At 46.8% G+C, this 17,843-nt stretch overlaps 1 protein-coding gene across 6 annotated transcripts in view; it reads right to left on the bottom strand.

Moving 5' to 3' along the window:
* CEP250 (centrosomal protein 250) overlaps positions 1–16,164 on the bottom strand; it is a 47,369-nt gene extending 31,205 nt beyond the window's left edge. Inside the window, exons 1-9 of one of the 6 annotated variants that reach the window (XM_070801565.1) lie at positions 15,955–16,164; positions 8,454–8,742; positions 7,936–7,992; positions 6,027–6,109; positions 5,636–5,801; positions 4,749–4,855; positions 4,247–4,501; positions 2,722–2,818; positions 107–208 (exon numbers count right to left, since the gene is read on the bottom strand). In XM_070801565.1, coding sequence (XP_070657666.1) covers positions 107–208; positions 2,722–2,818; positions 4,247–4,501; positions 4,749–4,855; positions 5,636–5,801; positions 6,027–6,109; positions 7,936–7,992; positions 8,454–8,639 — 1,053 coding nt within the window. In that variant the 5' untranslated portion in view covers positions 8,640–8,742; positions 15,955–16,164. Of the gene's footprint in view, positions 1–106; positions 209–2,721; positions 2,819–3,030; positions 3,112–4,246; positions 4,502–4,748; positions 4,856–5,635; positions 5,807–6,026; positions 6,110–7,935; positions 7,993–8,453; positions 8,743–15,954 lie in introns of those variants that run through there. The other 5 variants (XM_019972315.2, XM_070801566.1, XM_070801567.1 and 2 more) reach the window with 5 other exon arrangements.
* Between the last annotated feature and the right edge of the window lie 1,679 nt (positions 16,165–17,843).

Here is a 17,843-nt window from a genome sequence, read left to right as displayed (position 1 = left end):
CGCACAAGACCCTCAGTCCAAACTCCCCTAGGCACACCTCAGAGGACAGGGAGGCCTGGGTAAGGGCAGGCTGGACATGTCACCATGATGGGAGGCTGACTGGTACCTGGGTTATATCCTGGATCACTTGCTGTAAAGACAACTTCTCCTCTTGGGCGTTCCTACTAAGAGATGCCTCGTGTTCCATTAATTCTGCATGATTTGCCTCCTGAACAGGGAACAAAATGGAGCCTCTGAGCCAAACTTTCAGAGGAGGATTTATCATTTCGGGCCCCCAAATCAACCAGTCTCCTTCTGTCCCTTGTCACCCACACTTTTCCCCTGACCACACTGGAACGCTAACGGTGTCCTAGGACTCTGCGGACAATGTGATGGGGTGATTAAGAGTTCAGATTAAGGCATTAAGGGCTCCAAAGTAGGCTGTCCAGATTAGCATTCTCTCTCTGTCACTTTCTAGCCTGGTAACCTTAGGCAACTCCTTCTTTGAGCTTCCTTCTCTTTAAAATGGGAATAATTAACAGCAACTACTTCATAGATTTGTTCCCAGACTTGAATGAAAAAACTGCATGTAGGTTACTCAACACAGCGCCTGTCACAAAACAAATGTTCATTAAACATGAGCCCTCATTGGATGAAGGATGGCTGCCGTCTCTGGACAGCAAATGGACGTGTGAGACCTAAGGCCAGAGGAACCTCTAGCCCCAAGGAAGGCCAGTAGTAAATCTGAACTCTCAAAATTTCGCTCCTTCTTCCTACCTTACTGTGCTAGTGAAGACCTAAAGATAAAGATTTGCAGCTATGGGCTTTTTTGAGGTTTTTTTTGGCCTATGCAAAATCTGAACCAACATTTGTAAATTGAGAGATTTTTATAAGCTGAGAAATTCATAAAAATCTACATTTCTGGCATCTCTCAAAAAGTTAACAAATGGACCACACCAGTCCCACAGGCAGACGCTTTAACCTCTGAGCCACCAGGGAAGCCCATCACTGTTGCTATTATTGTTCAGTTGCTCAGTCGTGTCCAACTCTGTGACCCCAAGGACTGCAGCAGGCCAGCCTTCCCTGTCCTTCACTATCTCCTGGAGTTTGCTCAAACTCATGTCTATCGAGTCACTGATGACATCCAACCATCTCATCCTCTGTCGCTCTCTTCTGCCTTCAGTATTTCCCAGCATCAGGGTCTTTTCCAATGAGTTGGGTCTTTTCCAATGAGTTGGCTCTTTGCATCAGGTGGCCAAAGTATTGGAGATTCAGCTTCAGCATCAGTCCTTCCAATAAATATTCAGGACTGATTTCCTTTAGGATGGACTGGTTTGATCTCCTTGAAGTTCAAGGGACTCTCAGGAGTCTTCTCCAACATTACAGTTCAAAAGCATCAATTCTTCAGTGCTCAGCCTTCTTCATGGTCCAACTCTCACATCCATACATTGGAAAGACCATAGCTTTGACTAGACGGACCTAAGGCCTCATTCCTACATGGCAATTATTTCTTAAAGTTGAACAGTGGATGCCTCCTCCAGACAGGACAAATGTGTCTCAGGGTCCTGCAGTCCCCACTTCTCCTCTTTTTTTCCCTGTGTACTGAGATCAAGTGTCCCCTGTTGTACTAAATATGACAATATCGGAAAAATCAGAAATCTTACAGCTGAGCCTGCTTGACTCATTTATAGTATTTGGGCACGAGGACATCTGAATTTGCAAATTCCTGAACACAATGGAAGCAAAAAGGCATAAGCAAGTTTGCTTCCCAGCTGATCTCAGTTTGGATGAGAAGACTAGGGATATGCATAGCGATGGGGGTTCAGGATTCGCCTAGAGTCAAAGATACAAAAACTAGAGATGGAAGAAAACATGGAACCAAGCCAGAGGTTCTGACGTCCAACCTAAGAGAATCCCTTTGATAACATCCTTGGCAGATGTTATCATGGACTTCACTCCTTCCCAAAGAGGACTGTTAAAGTATCGAGCAGCTCTAGCTGCAGCCGAGGTCTACATCCTGGTAACTTCTAGTCACTGGCAGGGCTTGTGGCCCCCTGGCATACATTAAAACAAACCAACTCTCTTCCCTGGTGTCAGTCCTTCAGTTACATGAAGGCAGTCATCATGTCTTCCTCAAGCCCTTCTCCGCCAGGCTACCCACTGCCATGCTCCTCAAGTGTTTCTTGTATGAGTACATTTTGAATCTCTCTACAAATTTCCCTCCACCCTCTCCTACTTGGCCATTGTGCCTCTTCACAAGTGTCCCACTCTTTCAGAAGAGGACACACTGCAAAGCTCCCCTAAGAAAGTAATAGGGATGATGCTGCTGTTGTTAAGTTCCTAGGTCGTGTCTGACTCTTTGTGACTTCATGGACAGTAGCCACCAGTCTCCTCTGTCCATGGAATCTTCCAAGCAAGGATATTGGAGTGGGTTGCCATTTCCTTCTCCAGGGGGACCTTCCTGACCCGGGGATCAAACCCACATCTCCTGCCTGCATTGCCAGGAAGATTCTTTACCACTGAGCCACTTGGGAAGTCCATAGTAGAAAGAGTAGACAGCTAATGTTTATTAATAGGTAAATGAATGAGTTAATTAATTTTCAGATGGAACCAAAATTAATTTTGTAGCTTCAGGGGATTTCATCAAGGAACATTTAACTGGTATCCTGCACTCTTTGTCCATAAAGGACAGGAACCCACAGGCCCACTCCCAACGCCTTCGCAGAACAAAGGATCACATACCAGGATCTCCATCGTCGCTCTCAGAGCCTTCACCATCTTTTCATAATCTTCATTTTGCTTCTGAGACTGGGTCAGCAGAGCAGAGAGCTCAGTCACCCTGATGAGAAGAGCACAGCACTGTCACCTGGGCACCCATGGATGTGGACAGAGCTATGCAGCACACCCCCAACCCAACACAGACACCCCGCCTACAGGCACCCCAGAGTCCCTTGGGTGCCCCCAGCCCCTGTACTCCCTGAACACATGATGCTATAGCCTTGAACTCAGCAGGGGAAGCCAAATGCCACTCAGACACATGCAGGGATTTACCACATCTCAAGGCTGGAACACGTGTTTGGGGGCCCGAGAGCTGAAGGAAAGCCCTGGCACAGGCCCCTCCAGGCCCCACTTGATCTTGAAGTCAAGCACCCTGAAGCCAATGAGAACATCAGAATTGCCACATGGGATAGTTCCAAGGTCCCTCCAGCCCAAGGTTCTAACTCTGATAGAGAAAAAGGAGGGGCAATTTGGGAGAGATTACAGTCAACCTCCCTGATCTTAACCTCAAAGTTCAGGGAAATCACCAGGCCTCTATTACCTTTATCCTGGAGTGCACAGTACTTGGTATTATATGGGTAGCTTAACAAATATTTCTTGAATGAACTCATCCAGGAGTTTAATTTTTGTTTCAAAGTCTTCATAATTTGATTCTGCATCATCTTTAAGAGCCTGAACTCACTGTACAGTCACTCATTTAGTTATTGTATCACTAAATAAGCATTTACTAAGTGTCTACAATATGGCAGGTGAAGTGCAAAGCACTCGGTCACACAACTTGACTAAGACATTCTCTGTGCTTTCCAGTGCCTTCACAACCCAACAAAACAAACTGCAATTTACATACGCCACCGATAGGTGGTGACACTACCCTAGCCATGGGGTATAAACGGACCTCTGTCCTGAGATGACTCAAATACAGCTCTTTGCTTATGTCCCTGCTCTTCCCATTTTTTTTATATTGATTTTATTACGATCCAAAAAATAAAAGAGCCTAGCCAAAAAGAGAAAAGAAAAAACTAAATAATCAGTGAAATTAAAAAACTATTAATAATAGTTTTAAAGACCATGGTGGGGTACAGTAATGTAACAGGCTATTGAGGTCATCGAAGAGGTGACATTTGAACTATGCCTTAAAGGATAAGGCAGAGAGAGGAGGGAGGGAGGCATTCCAGGCCAAGGTCAGCATCTACAAAGGCAGGGAATGTGGAGGGACTTGGCTGTTCTGGGAATCGCAAGTAGTTTGGTATAGAGTCACTGCCAGTTCTGTGAGTCAACAGGAGGGAAACTGAGCTGTGAGATAGTCTGAGGGCAGAGGGTAGCGACATAGCCCCAGCTGTGGCCCTGGGTTTCACACTAGACCCTCCTCTGGCACATCTCCTTCCCCTCTTGTGGGAAGAGGGCTCTTCAGGTCTCCCCGGCCTGCTTGACTCCCCAAAGGAGTCGACCTTCCCCAGGCGATCCCCTCCTAGGACCCAGCCCATCTCACCGATCCTGAAGCTCTGCCTTCTCCAGATCCCCTTGACTCTTCAGCTGTATTAACTCCTGGCTCCTTTCATGGGCTTCCCTCTCCAGTTCCTGGGTCTTGGCTAGTAGCAGCATCAACTGGGATGGCTCGTTTCCATTCAGTCTCCCAGATCCATCAGACTCCCGAGATGGTGGTACTCCCACAGTCAGGCGCAGGCAAGAGGTCAACAGGGACCCCGAAAGCCTCGCGTGCTCAGCCTTGAGCTCCGTCAGGTCTCTGAGTCCAAGGAAGGAAAGAGCAGACTCCGGTAGGGACCAGGGATAGGAACGGGCATGTAGAGGTCACGCCCCAGGAAGAGTGGGTCTGGGGAAAACCATCTGAATCCAACAATTCCATCCCTCCCCACCAACTCTCCACCCCTGCCCTCCCCCCACAACCCTACCCCTCCCTTCTAAAGCAGCCCACTGTCACAAATCTGGAGTCAGCAGGGGCAAACCTTCTCCCATCTTATCTCCACACTGACCTGTCAGTGGCTGACTTCATTTCCAGAAAGTGGCGTCGGAAAGTCACCACCTCCCGCCATAGACCCAGAAGGCGACCGTGCTCCCCTTTCAGGTAGCCCTTGAAGAACTGTGTGTTCAGAAACCCAGGTCATATCAAAGGGCAGAGGACATCATTTGTCAACACAGGAGTCCTGGATCCCTCCCGACTATTGCAGGGAAGGGAAGGAGGGACTTACAGGAGACAGCTTACGAATGGGTGTCTATGTTCAGGTGATGCTGAAGTGTTTAATAAAATTAGCAGAGGGACTCAAGAGGTCAGAGGGCCTGGGATGCTATAAGGTCTTCCCTGAGCTAGATTAGAAGAGGATAAACAGTAGCTGCTCAACCAATGAGAGCTATTATCATCATCAGCACAGACTTACAATGAGGATTAAATGATACAACATATATAAATCACCTAATACAAAGCCTGGCACAGAGCAATGGCTCAAGCAACATTAGTTTCCTTTAACTGGGATCTGAAAATATCTTCCCATTCAATTTCAGTAGCTACCTCCTTGGCGTCTAGCTTGCAGACTTCCAGATGAGGGGAGTCTAAACTTTGAGATCCATTTAAAATCTGAGCAAGTCACTAATGCAGGAACGGAGCTGCTCTGAGCATCATGCTACCTGCCAGCAAAACCTCGACTGGGCAGGTAAGGACAGAATGAAGGTGACAGCCCTTCATTCAGCCCCTCAGCCCTGACAGCTCAGGGCTGAGCTGCCAGCATGAGTGCTAAGGACGGCCAGAGACTTAAACTACAGCTCAGTACCCATCCAGGTCCTGAAGGTAGCCCGTTCCTTCTGGCACTGACCAGGCCGTGCCCAACCTGCACTCCTCGCACTATTCCCACCCCGTTTCTCTTACCTCCTGCTCCATCTGCCACTGGCTCTCCTTCCTCATTAGCTCATCCCGGGCCCGGCTCCAGTCGACTGTCAATTTTTCCACATCTTCCCGAAGCGCTTTATTCACCACGTCAGCTTTTTCCATGTGCAGCCGAAGCTGGGTGTTCACCTCCGCTAGATTCTCACACCTGCACTGGGGAGGGGTAGGAGCAAGTACTAAACCAAGGTCTGAGCCAACCCCCTGGACCTCTTGGAGTAAGACGACAACCACTGGAACTTTCCACTGCCAGAGCTGGAGGGCTAAGGCTGAAGTCCTTGGTTCTAAACCATGTCAGCCCTCCAGACAGAGGTTTTCCATCAGCCTGCTCCGCCCGTCGGCCAACCACCCAGGCCAGAAAGTTGGGGCCCATCACCTCTGTTGTTCCTCTTCCAATCGGATTAGCAGCTGTTCCAGGTTTGGCTCTTCCACGCTTTCCCACCTTTGAGGGATCGGTCCCTTAGCCAGATAAAAGCAAGCCTTATTCACCTCCAAAGAGAACATCCTGCAGACCAAGTCTCTGATGCCCCCTTCTACAGCAGCCCACTTTTCTAAACTCACATTTTTATTTTTACTTTTGGCTGCGCCATGCAGCTTGCAAGATCTTAGTTCCCAGATTAGGGATCGAATCTGGGCCCTCAGTAGTGAAAGTGCAGAATCCTAGCCCCTGGACTGCCAGGGAATCCCCCTGCTTGCTTTTGATTCTTTCTCCCCTTTGTTAGCGATATGTCTCTTTTCTCAATCACTGCATCCTGCAAGTAAATCCACTGTATATCTCTCTCCAAATGTGAACCAGTGACTTCTCATGAAAGACAGCATTTGGTAGTGAAAAGAACTTTTGAGTTAAGAAGCATAAGATAACAGCTTCCAGGGATTTCCCTGGCAGTCCGGTGATTAAGATTTTGCCTTCCACTGCTGGGGGTGCAGGTTCGATCTCTGGCTGGGGAGTTAAGATCCCATATACCTCACAGCCAAAAAACTAAAAATGGAAGCAATATTGTAACAACATCAATAAAGATTAAAAAAAATTTTTTTTAATCTTTAAAAAAAAATAAACAAAATACATCTTTCACTAATGGCCTTGGCTTCTATTACACTAATCTTCAGACTTTGGGAAGTTATAACTTCTCTGATCCACAAGGTTTTCAGCTCCAAAGTGAAGGTGATATCATTCCCCTGAGAAAACTGCTTTGCAGGTAAAGTGACATAATTGTATGACAATGCCTAAGGGTGCCTACACAATGCCTACAGATTGGGACATACTAAGTCTCGGTCCTTCCCCTCCTCTGAGAGAACTCTTCTGAGGGTAACGTTAAGATGGTGCTGAGGGGAGCTAGAACAAAGGCAGATGGGTTTTTGAAAGGCAATTCGATCCTGCCCACAGCACAAATAAATCCATCTGCCACAAACACATCTTTTTTTTTTTTTTCCAAGTCTGTGAGGCACACATCTCTCCACAACGGATAAACACTGACACCTTCTGGAGGAAAAACGCATCTCTTCTCTTGGATTCCACACTCCTTCCAATCTGGTTCAGACGGTAAAGAATCCGCGTGCAGTGCAGGAGACCTGGGTTCAATCCCTGGGTCAGGAAGATCCCCTGGGAATGGCTACCTGCCCCAATATTCATGCCTGGAGAATTCCAAGAACACAGAAGCCTGGCGGGCTACAGTCCATGGGGTCACAAAGAGTCGGAGACGACTGAGTGACTTTCACTTTATTTCACTTCCAATCTGAAACCTTAAGTTTCTTAAAGCTGCATTTTGCCCTTAGAGAGCCCTGGGCTGGAGTCTGTCGGGGCAGGAATAGCCAGGTCCCATGAAGGTATCCGATAAAGCTCTCAGGGGACTTCCCTGGTGGTCCAGTGGCTAAGCCTCCACGCTCCCAATGCAAGGGGCCTGGGTTCAATCCCTGGTCAGAGATCTAGATCCCACATGCCTCAACTAAGAGTTCGCACGCCACAATCGAAAGATCCTGCATGCTGTAACTAAAGATTCCCCATGCTGCAACTAAAAAACAAAAAGAAAAGAAAAAGATCCTGTGTGCCATAACTAAAACCCAGTGCAGCCAAATAAATACTAAAAAATATTTTTATTATTAAAATATTAAATATTTTAAAATTTTCCAAATATTAAAAAAAAGGCAAAAAGAATCTCTCAGGAGCTGATGAAAGAGCCGCTTCTACCAAACACCGCCTTACCTCTCGCCAGCCTCCCTCAGTCAGCAAACAGGGCCTAACCATACTCCCTGAGGGCCCGTGAGGAACACAGAACAGCCTCACTCACCCCAGTGGCTTCCAGCCGCTTCTCCAGCTCCTGGCACCAGCTCCGGTACTGTAACACCTGAGGCAAATGGAGCAGGACCGGGCAATGGGCCTGGCTGGTACCCATGGCCCAAAGCAGAGGTCCCCCCAGGGTCATGGGCAAACCCCTCGGTGAATAAGGGGCCAGGTGACAGGAGTGAGGGAAGGCCGTAACGTCTTACAGCTTCCGTTTGGTCATTTAATAATACATTCTCTGCAGCTCTTGTTATTGGAGAAGCAACAAGTTCGTGGGCTCAGGAACTGGCAAACCTAAGGTCAGGTCCTATTCTAGGAGAGCAAAGCTACATGACTGATGGAAGCCCCATGAAGGGCGTCTTTGAAAGGACGAGGTCAGCAGCTGGTGGAGAAGTTGGGAGCATCACAGGAGAGCTGTTTAGGTGTTGCCACCGTGTGGCTCTGGGCTCCGGCCAACCTCATCCATCTCAGCCCCCAGCCCCAGGGGTCCTCCTCTTCCCCTTCCTAAGAGAGTGGCCGCCTCACCTTGGCCTGCAGCTTCCTCACGAGAGCTGCTTGCCTCTGCTGGGCCTCCTGGGAGCTCTTCAGCTTCCTCCATGAGGCTGCCTGGTTCTCGGCCATCTGCTGCTGCAGTGCCAGCACTTGCTCTTCCAGCACCAGCTGCAGGGACCGAGGCTTCATATTGTTCAACCCAGGGCCCCCTGTCTCCATGGGGGCCCTGGACAGCAAGCCCACCGGCCCCTAAGCAGCCAGAGGCTGTTCACTCCCAGAGCAGTCTCTGAGCATCACAGTGTCACTTGGACCTCCTCTTGAGCTGGGGACCAAAGCACAAATTGGAGTTGAGAGAACTGTCTAGATGACTCACATGTATTCAGCAAATACTGATAACCTCTGGCAGACTTGGATTGGACGAAGTAAATAGCTTCTTTTACTACAGGACTCCTCAGAGCTTTTAAAATACTAAGATGGACCTAATCACTACAGGGGGAGCCATGATGAGTGGCTAATCCCCAAAGTTATTGGACCATGACACAGGGACGCGTGTTTCCTGGCATGCCTTCCGAAACTCTGCACCCGACTAAGAGCTCCTAGTTTATCAGTGCATCCCTCGTGCCTGGCGCAGTGCCTAATAAACATCTGCTGAATGAATCACCAAAGGTGCTTTTAGGCTGGCTGGGGGATGGATATAATTACAATACAGTGTGGTCTGTACAGTAATAATAGATCACAGGATAGTATGGGAAGACAACAGATGGGCATGTGACCCAACCTGGGGGACTGTGAAGGTGTGAATATCATCATCATTGTTTTGTACCTGCTAAGTCGCTTCAATCGTGTCTGACTCCTTGCGACCCCATGGACTGTAGCCCGCCAGGCTCCTCTATCCATGGGATTCTCTAGGCAAGAATACTATAGTGGGTTGCCATGCCCTCCTCCAGGGGATCTTCCTGATCATTGTTAATACTTGTTAAGTGCTTCTATGGGTCAGTCACTTTGTTAAGTGCCTTACACACACTATGTCAATTTGGCATCACAAGAATCTCAAAGCATTCCTATGACAGTTAAACATCGGTACTACTTTAATTCTTCATGCGTGGATGAGGACACTGAGGCTTATGAAAGTTAAGTCTTAGTTAAGAAACTAGAAAGATTAAACAATTTGTCCTATTTCATACAGTTGATGTTTGGTTGACTAGGGATTTGAACAAGAATTTTGACTCTCTGACACAGAATAGCAGGCATTTCGGGCAGGGGATCCAAAATAGAGAGGGAAGAAGGAACCAGCCTCAGGAGGATAGAGGAGGAGCAAACTCACCTCACCCGCCAGGAGCTGGGCCAGAACCAGGCAATGGGGGCCAGCGGGGGAGGCCAGCCTAACCAGTGACTTCAGAGAGAGCCAGGAGAGGGGAAGGCAAGATGGTCAAGAAGAGTTCGGGGTGCTCATCCAAGTTCTGTCTCTAAAGAGCTCTGTGACCTGGAGCAGGCTAGTTCCCTTTAAGGTTCCTCATCAAAAAAATGAGGGGAAAAAAAAATGAGGCACCCAGCTGCATGACCTCTGAGTTTCTTAGTCCTCTAAAACAGCTAGGGCTGGCGGGGAGGTTATAGAGTTCTCTCATTTTATCAGCCCTGAGATACCCATCAGCAGGGCTGAGGAATATCTGTATTTCTAACTACCTATCATGAAAAAGGTCTACTAGAGCTGCCTTTTTGGCAGCATCAGTCTCCTAATCTGAAGAAAATGGCATATACAGCAAATGCAGATACAACATTTGCACATACAGTGGGAGTTTCAGGGCCCCAAGTCCCTTTAATGCACCAAACTGTTGATTTCCCACCAACGCTACCTTCTATCAGGTCCTTCCAGATTTATTCAGGAATAATTAATCACTTTTATATGTTTTAAAATTTATATTTAATACACAGAGAGAATGTCTATATCTTATTATCTGGCTATCTTTTCCACTAATTTGTGAGTTCCTGATAAGGCAAGAGCTGACTAATTCATTTTGGTCCTTAGCCACCAGGGCTTCCCAGGTGGTGTTAGTGGTAAAAAACCTGCCTGCCAATGCAGGAGACAAAAGAGACGTGGGTTCGATCCCTGGGTCAAGGAAGATCCTTTGGAGGAGGGCACGGCAACCCAATCCAGTATTCTTGCCTGGAGAATCCCATGGACAGAGGAACCTGGCGGGCTAGTCGACAGGGCCACACAGAGGCAGATACAACTAAGTGACTTAGCACGAACATAGGTTGTCAATGATGCACAATGAAGAAATGCATGTGGGCCTCATTCCCGGCAGGTCTAAACCCTTAGCTAGAGGTTACAAGGTGGACTGCTGGTTCGTTTCAATCACTGTGTGGCCTGTACAATGATTTTTAAGAATTCAAATTAGATGCCAACATTTACCCTTGGGAAAATACACACAAAAGTTCGTATTTCTGGTTCCTTTAGAAAATCAGAGTATCCAGTGAACCCTGACTCTCATTCCTACAAGGGCACAACCAGCTGCAGTGAAACAGCATCTGTCCCCTTTAGAGAAGGCACGCTCTTCAGTTCGCCTCAGTCTTGGGCCCCTGCCTGGCTTTGCCTCTCTCTCATGTACTGATAGCAGATTTCAGTTGTCACGTCATTCTACTTGTGCTATTGTTTTTCTTACAGCAGTGTTAGAGAGGAATACTCAGCTTCCTAATTTATATCACCTCCTGAGCAACTGCAGACAGCTGAGTTTATAGAGATTCTACCAGACAGCAAGGAAACAGCATAACGTAGGAAGAGCAGAGTGGTACCAATAACAGCTTAGGGGCACCAGCACCCCAGGCTGCCTCTTCCTGGCTGACCAACTTGGTTGCTGTGCTGTGCTTAGTCTCTCAGTTGTGTCCAACTCTTAGCAACCCTCTGGACTGTAGCCTGCCAGGCTACATGGGGATTCTCCAGGCAAGAATACTGCAGTGGGTTGCCAAGCCCTCCTCCAGGGGATCCTCCCAACCCAGGGATTGAACCCAGGTCTCCTGCACTGTGGGTAGATTCTTTACTATCTGAGCCACGAGGGAAGCTGAGTCCTCCCTTTCTGCCCTTCCCTTCTGCCAACCCACCATGGCTGTGAAAAGCTGACTCAACCTGTCTCTTCTGGTTAGAGGCACAAAGCTGCTGGGAACAGCTCTTACTGCCAACATCACCAACAACAAGGGTAGCTCTCAGTTGCTTCAAGGGACCGGAAGAGCCTTTTCTCTCCTAACACTGTGGGGGCTGGGCCAGGCTTCTGCAGAGTCTCAGAGGCCCTCAAGACTCCCTTACCCTCCTCCTTTGAATCCTTTCCCTCAAAGCATTAGGCTGATCCATACGAAATTGCCGATACATGCCCTTTTTTAACCTATAAAAGATAATTTCATGTAATTCAACCTAATAATATTATATGTTGTATATATTTCTAATCATATATTTATGTATATGCATGCATGCTAAGTCGCTTCAGTCGTGTCCGACTCTGTGCGACCCTATGGACAGCAGCCCATCAGGCTCCTCTGTCCACGGGATTCTCTAGGCAAGAATACTAGAGTGGGTTGCCATTTTATACAAGCCTAATCTATAAGCAGCCCTCCCATTGTTTCTGGAATTCTATTAAATCTTCTTTTAGAATAAGGCTATTGTTAAAGTATATACACTATTTTAGAAAATGACAGTAACACTTCAATAAAGAAATGGAATTATATTAGAATTATATGATTATTTTACTTTAGCAGATAATTAAAAAATTTACAGCTATTTAAAAATTTAGTCCCAACCTCTCCTTTTACAGATAAGGAAACTGAGGCTTATGGAGATGAAGTGATTTCATTTTGATCATACTTTATTTATATGCCCCATTTACCTCACAAAATGACTTGACATTGTAGCAAATATACCATACTAACGTACAGACTGATGCTGGGAGGGATTGGGGGCAGGAGGAGAAGGGGATGACAGAGGATGAGATGGCTGGATGGCATCACTGACTCGATGGACGTGAGTCTGAGTGAACTCTGGGAGTTGGTGATGGACAGGGAGGCCTGGCGTGCTTCGATTCATGGGTCAGACACGACTGAGCGACTGAACTGAACTGAACTGAACTGAACGTAAGATGTTACTAATAAAGGAAATTGGATGCAAGGTATATAGGAACTTGCTGTACTACGCAATTTTTCTGTAAATCCAAAATTGTTCCCCAAAATAAAGTTTATTTTAAAAATGATTTAAACAATTTTATGATTAACTCCACCACCACCAATTCCCACCCCACCCCACCCCCACTAAAACAAGAGTAAAAAGATGGAGGTAACAGAGAAAAACTACATCAGGAATTTTTCTGAAATTGAGATTTAGCTCGGAGCTTCCTCAAGACACAGTCCAGCACCTTTCATTAACACACTGTCAGATCAGCCAGTGAATAAGTAAACTAGCATAGCTCCAAAAGAAAGGTAGGTTTCAATGTCTCTCAGGAAAGGAAAAGGTCAGTAGTTGGCAACAGGGAACAGGCTGACTTGCATTCAATGAGACAATGGATGTCGGTGTGCTTTGTAAACCGCAAACCATTGGATAGATGTTATCATTTCTGCAGGTAAAGGAAAAAGATTCCCTTCTTTCATAAATTAAGTTATCCTATAAACACTCATGAATTCCAGCTTAGTATCAGATAACTGGCCACAGTGATACAGAAATAAATAAGGCTAACTTCCAGCTTTTGCTAGGAACCAGATGGGGAAGGGCAGTGACCTCTGAACCTAGGGTGAAGAGTAACATAGGTTATATTTTGTCTTCTCTCATCTAGATTCTTTCAAAAAGTGATTTAAATAAACTTGAAATAGAAGCAATGCCACCTGAACTTGGAATACAGATGTAAATGTTAGGAGGACTAAGCTGAGGACGGGTATCATTGAACAGGATTTGTCACTTAGAGCAAAAAAAGTAAAAACACTCGAGGCATGGACATTTTATCTCCTGAGAAAAGAAACGATATATATTTGTCCGCACAGACAATTTGTTTCTTATCCCAGAAAAAAAAAAAAAAAATTAGCATACAGCTCCTTATATAAATCGCATATGTTGGGGCTCTCTCTCTGTCCTCCTCCCACCTCTAAGGCTTTCCCTTTAGTCTCCTCTGCTGGTTCCTCCTCATCTCCCCACCATCTAAAGGCTGGAGGCCACATGCCATATGGCATGGCCAAAAAAATAAAACAAATAAATAAATAAATAAAAACTGAAATAGTGACTGATTAGGCCATTCAGAACCCTCCAGTGGCTAATCAAAGAGTAAAAACCACAATCACTATATTGGCTTACCCCGTCCTAAGTATTTGATCCCTGCCTCCAATTGTTTTAATTCCATTTCTTACTCCTCTCCCCTTTGCTCACATCCCTCCAGCCACACAGCCCTCCTTGATGTACCTGCTTGGAACACACCAAGCCACACACTCATCTAGGGCATCTTCTAGTTATTCTCATGATTGGCTCCCTTGCCACCTTCAGGTCTCTGTTCAAATGTCACCTTCTCAGTAAGGTATTCCCTAGCCACCCAATATAAAATACCACCACTCCTCCACACACACACAGGTATTTTTCTTTCTTTTTTTTAAATTGCCATACTATGTGCCATGTGGGAATCTCTTAGTACCCAGATCAGGTAAAGGAACCTGTGGCCCCTTCAGTGAAAACTTGGGAGTCTTGAACACTGGACTATCAGGAAAGTCCCTGGTATTTTTCTACTTAGCTTACCATGCTTTACGTGTCCCTATCTGAGTATTATGTGTAATATAGCTAACACAACGCAAATTTCTCAAGAGCAAGAATATTGTTCTTTGACGCTATATTCTCAGCTCCTGGTATATAGCAGGTACTCTTGAGGCATTTGACCAAATGAATGAATACAGGAACTCTAGGCAACACGATTCATATCAAACGTCTTGCAAAATGCTGATAGCTCTATAATCTTCTAAAGGGAAAAAATGAACAACAAAAAAGAAAGAGAGCATGTAGTCTGCATAGCACTTTACTCCCTCACAACAATTGTTTGCAATCTTCATAAAAAAAGAAACCCTTTGAGAAGAAATTAGTGCCTTCATTTTATGGACAAGAAAACTAGGCTCGAAACACAGAAGGAACATAACTGGTCAGCAGTAGAGGAGACACTGAACCCCAATCTGCTTCCAAGGGCTTCCCAGGTGGAGCAGTAAAGGATCCGCCTGCCAAGAGAGGACACGGAAGAGACACAGGTTTGATCCCTGGGTCAGGAAGATCCCTTGGAGGAGGAAATGGCCACCAACTCCAGTATTCTTGCCTGGAGAATTCCATGGACAGAGAAGCCTGGCGGGCTACAGTCCATGGGGTGGCAAGGAGTCAGACACAACTGAGCACGCACGCATGCAGGCAATCTGCTTCCAACTCTGTGCCCTTCCCTTACATCATGCTTCCCCTAAGTCATGAAATATGAAATCACAATTCTGTGAGGGGCACTTTCTAAAGGATGTGAAATAATGAGTCCTGGGTCTTCAGCTCTTTGATGGAAAAGGATCAATGAAAGGCAGAATGTCCAGCAGCAGTTTCTGGCATTGGTTTGGTCATGAACTCACTCAATTCTTCTTTCTAAGCCTTCTCATGTGCATCATAACTCTGGCCTCCATAATTCATGGGCCTAAAGTGAACACCAATTTGACAGACATTTACCAAACCCAAACACAGTCTAGGAATTATCACATGCTCTGGGGAGGCATAGCCTAGAATTCATGTCCCAGCTTCATTCACTTTATTCTTTGTGGGACTCTAGGCAAATCGATGTAACAGAACCTTAGTTTCGTCATGCACAAGATGTGAAGCTATAGAACCCACCTTATGGAATTGCTCTGACGATTGAATGGGCCTTTACAGGTAATGGATTTAGTAGCACCTTTGTGACTATTCAGTAAATATTAGCTATTATTATGATCATCACGTGCTAGACCCTAGGATACAGCTGAAAAAGGCAAGGCAAAACGCCCCAACAAGTGCACGGCTGTAAAAGAGGAGGAGGAAAAGCTAACTCGGTGCGATGTGTTCAAGAACACAGCAGCGAGCTTACTGCGACTGCAGAAAGCGGTTAGAAAGATTTCCAGGGAAGTAGTATTTAAGTTGGGTCGTGAAGAGTGAGAGTTCCAGAGTGGACCTGCCAGGTAGGACTGGACTTTCGGACAGATCACATGCAAAGCCCCAAGTGCAGAGGAAGCCGCAAAATTCTGGGATCCGGCAGCGGGACGCGCAGGAGAACACAGCGCCGCGTCTGATCACTTCGGGCTCGGGAAGATCCCTTTCTGCGCGCACTGGAGCCCAAAGTGGTGGCGGCAACAGGACGCGGACGCACCCGCCTAGGACAGGTCCCAGCCCCTCTGTGGGCCCTCAGGTTCCTCCCGGGGAATCGGAGGCCGCTGGCCAAACGAGATTCCTTAAGGCGCCCTGGGCAGGCCGATCAGTGGGCGTCGGACCGTTAACCCGGTACCTCCCGCCTTCCCTTGAGGCCCCCACCTCACCACGCTCGGCTCCTGCAGATTCCCAAGGTGCTTCTCAGCGCCAGAGCCGCGGAAGCCTCAGCTAAGGCCGGGCCGGGGGCGGGGGCCCACCGAGGGGCTGGGGCGTAGGCCCCGCCCCCCAAACTCCCGCCCTTTCGGAGGGCCCCGCCCCGCCGGGAAGCGTGCCTACGAGCGGACTGCGCCGCCTAGGGGGCCTCCGCCATGTTGAGTACTGGCAGCCGATTTACAAGAGTGGCTTGTAGTGTCCCCTAAATGGGGACAGCTAGGGTTTCTGGATTCCAGCAAGGAAAGTTTTGGTAACAGAAATAAACTTGCCCTCAATCATACCCCTTTTGGCTTCGGGGTTACACAGTGCGCATGTGTAAGAGCGCCGGTTCTAGGTGCGCCTGCGCACTGCGCCTCCCACAAACCCGAGTACAATTAACAAATGCGTGAAGGATAAGCAAACTCGCTGCTGCGTCGCTATGCAACCTTAAAAACCTGAAGCGCCAAGCAGCTTCAGGCAACACAACATTCACACCGTAGTTGCTCAATGTGGTTTGAACACGCATGGCATTGCACAGGGTTTCTTTTTGCCTGAATATCCTGCATCCGTTCGGAAAAATGCAGTTTGCTTGATTTTCTGCGTGAGCCTGACTTTGTAGAAGACTAGAAGCGTTATTCCCATAAGTTTTGTGCATAAATAATCAGTGCACTTTTCTAGCATTGTAAAATTCCATTTACCTGTCTCTCTTCTCCATTCAGTGGTTCTAAATTTCAGTGTGTGTGTGTGTGTTAGTAACTCAGTCGTGTCCTACTCTGAATCGTGGTAGCCCACCAGGATCCTCTGATCATGGGATTCTCCAGGCAAGAATACTGGAGTGGGTTGCCATTCCCTTCTCCAGGGGATCTTCCCTATCCAGGGATCGAACCCAGGACTCCCGCATTGCAGGCAGATTCTTGACCATCTCAGTCACCAGGACTTGGAAATTTTTAGTTGGAGTTAAAAAAAATAACTGGGGAACTTCTTCAAATGCAGACTCTCGGATTCTAACACTAGAGTCAGTGTTGTGAGGGAAGAAGAGATCCCAAACGTTTGACAGAGAAAAAGATGCAAAGACTCAGTTGTGTGGGAATCAACACTGGAGAGATATTCCCCTAACAGGTTGTGTGTAAGTGTTCACTACAATATTTGGAATGTTACACACATTAACTTAAGGGTTTTTGCACATACTTTTGCCATCTCCTGGATCAGTTTACCCCAAACTTTTGAATTAGCTGATAACATCTCCTCCTTCAGGTCTCAAACGATAATTCTTTAGCTAGATCTTCCCTGATCATGCTATTTAAAGTAATACCCTATCATTTTCTATCGCAGTTCTCTTTTCACAGTACTTTTTACTTGTTTTGGTTTACCTATTATTTTTCTCTCAGGTGGCCCTAGTGGTAAAGAGCCCGCCCACCAATGCAGGAGATGTTAAGAGACTAGGGTTCCATCCGTGGGTGGGGAAGATACCCTGGAGGAGGGCATGGCAACCCACTCCAGTATTCTTGCCTGGAGAATCATCTGGACAGAGGAGCCTGTTGGGGTACAGTTCATAGGGTCGCAAAGAGTCCAACACGACTGAAGTGACTTAGCACACACGCTCTTGAAAGCTTAAGCTTCATAAGAGTAGGAGACTGACTTATTCCTAGCATTTAACAAAGAGCCTGACACATGGTAGGTGCTAAACAAGCATCCATGGAATGAATGAAGTCAGATTCAGTGTTACAAAGGTAAATGACATAAAACCCATCAACGAACCACAGGATACACTTTAAGACCAAGAAGAATATAGGTTTCAGACTATCCAGACATAACAATAAAGGACAAATGGAATAGAGGAGTATTAAAACCAGGGCTTC

The sequence above is a fragment of the Bos indicus genome, chromosome 13, assembly GCF_029378745.1.
Source record: "Bos indicus isolate NIAB-ARS_2022 breed Sahiwal x Tharparkar chromosome 13, NIAB-ARS_B.indTharparkar_mat_pri_1.0, whole genome shotgun sequence".
Classification (NCBI taxonomy): domain Eukaryota; kingdom Metazoa; phylum Chordata; class Mammalia; order Artiodactyla; family Bovidae; genus Bos; species Bos indicus.
The sequence above is the reverse complement of the archived record's forward strand: the minus strand, read 5'-3'. Positions and strand labels throughout refer to the sequence as shown.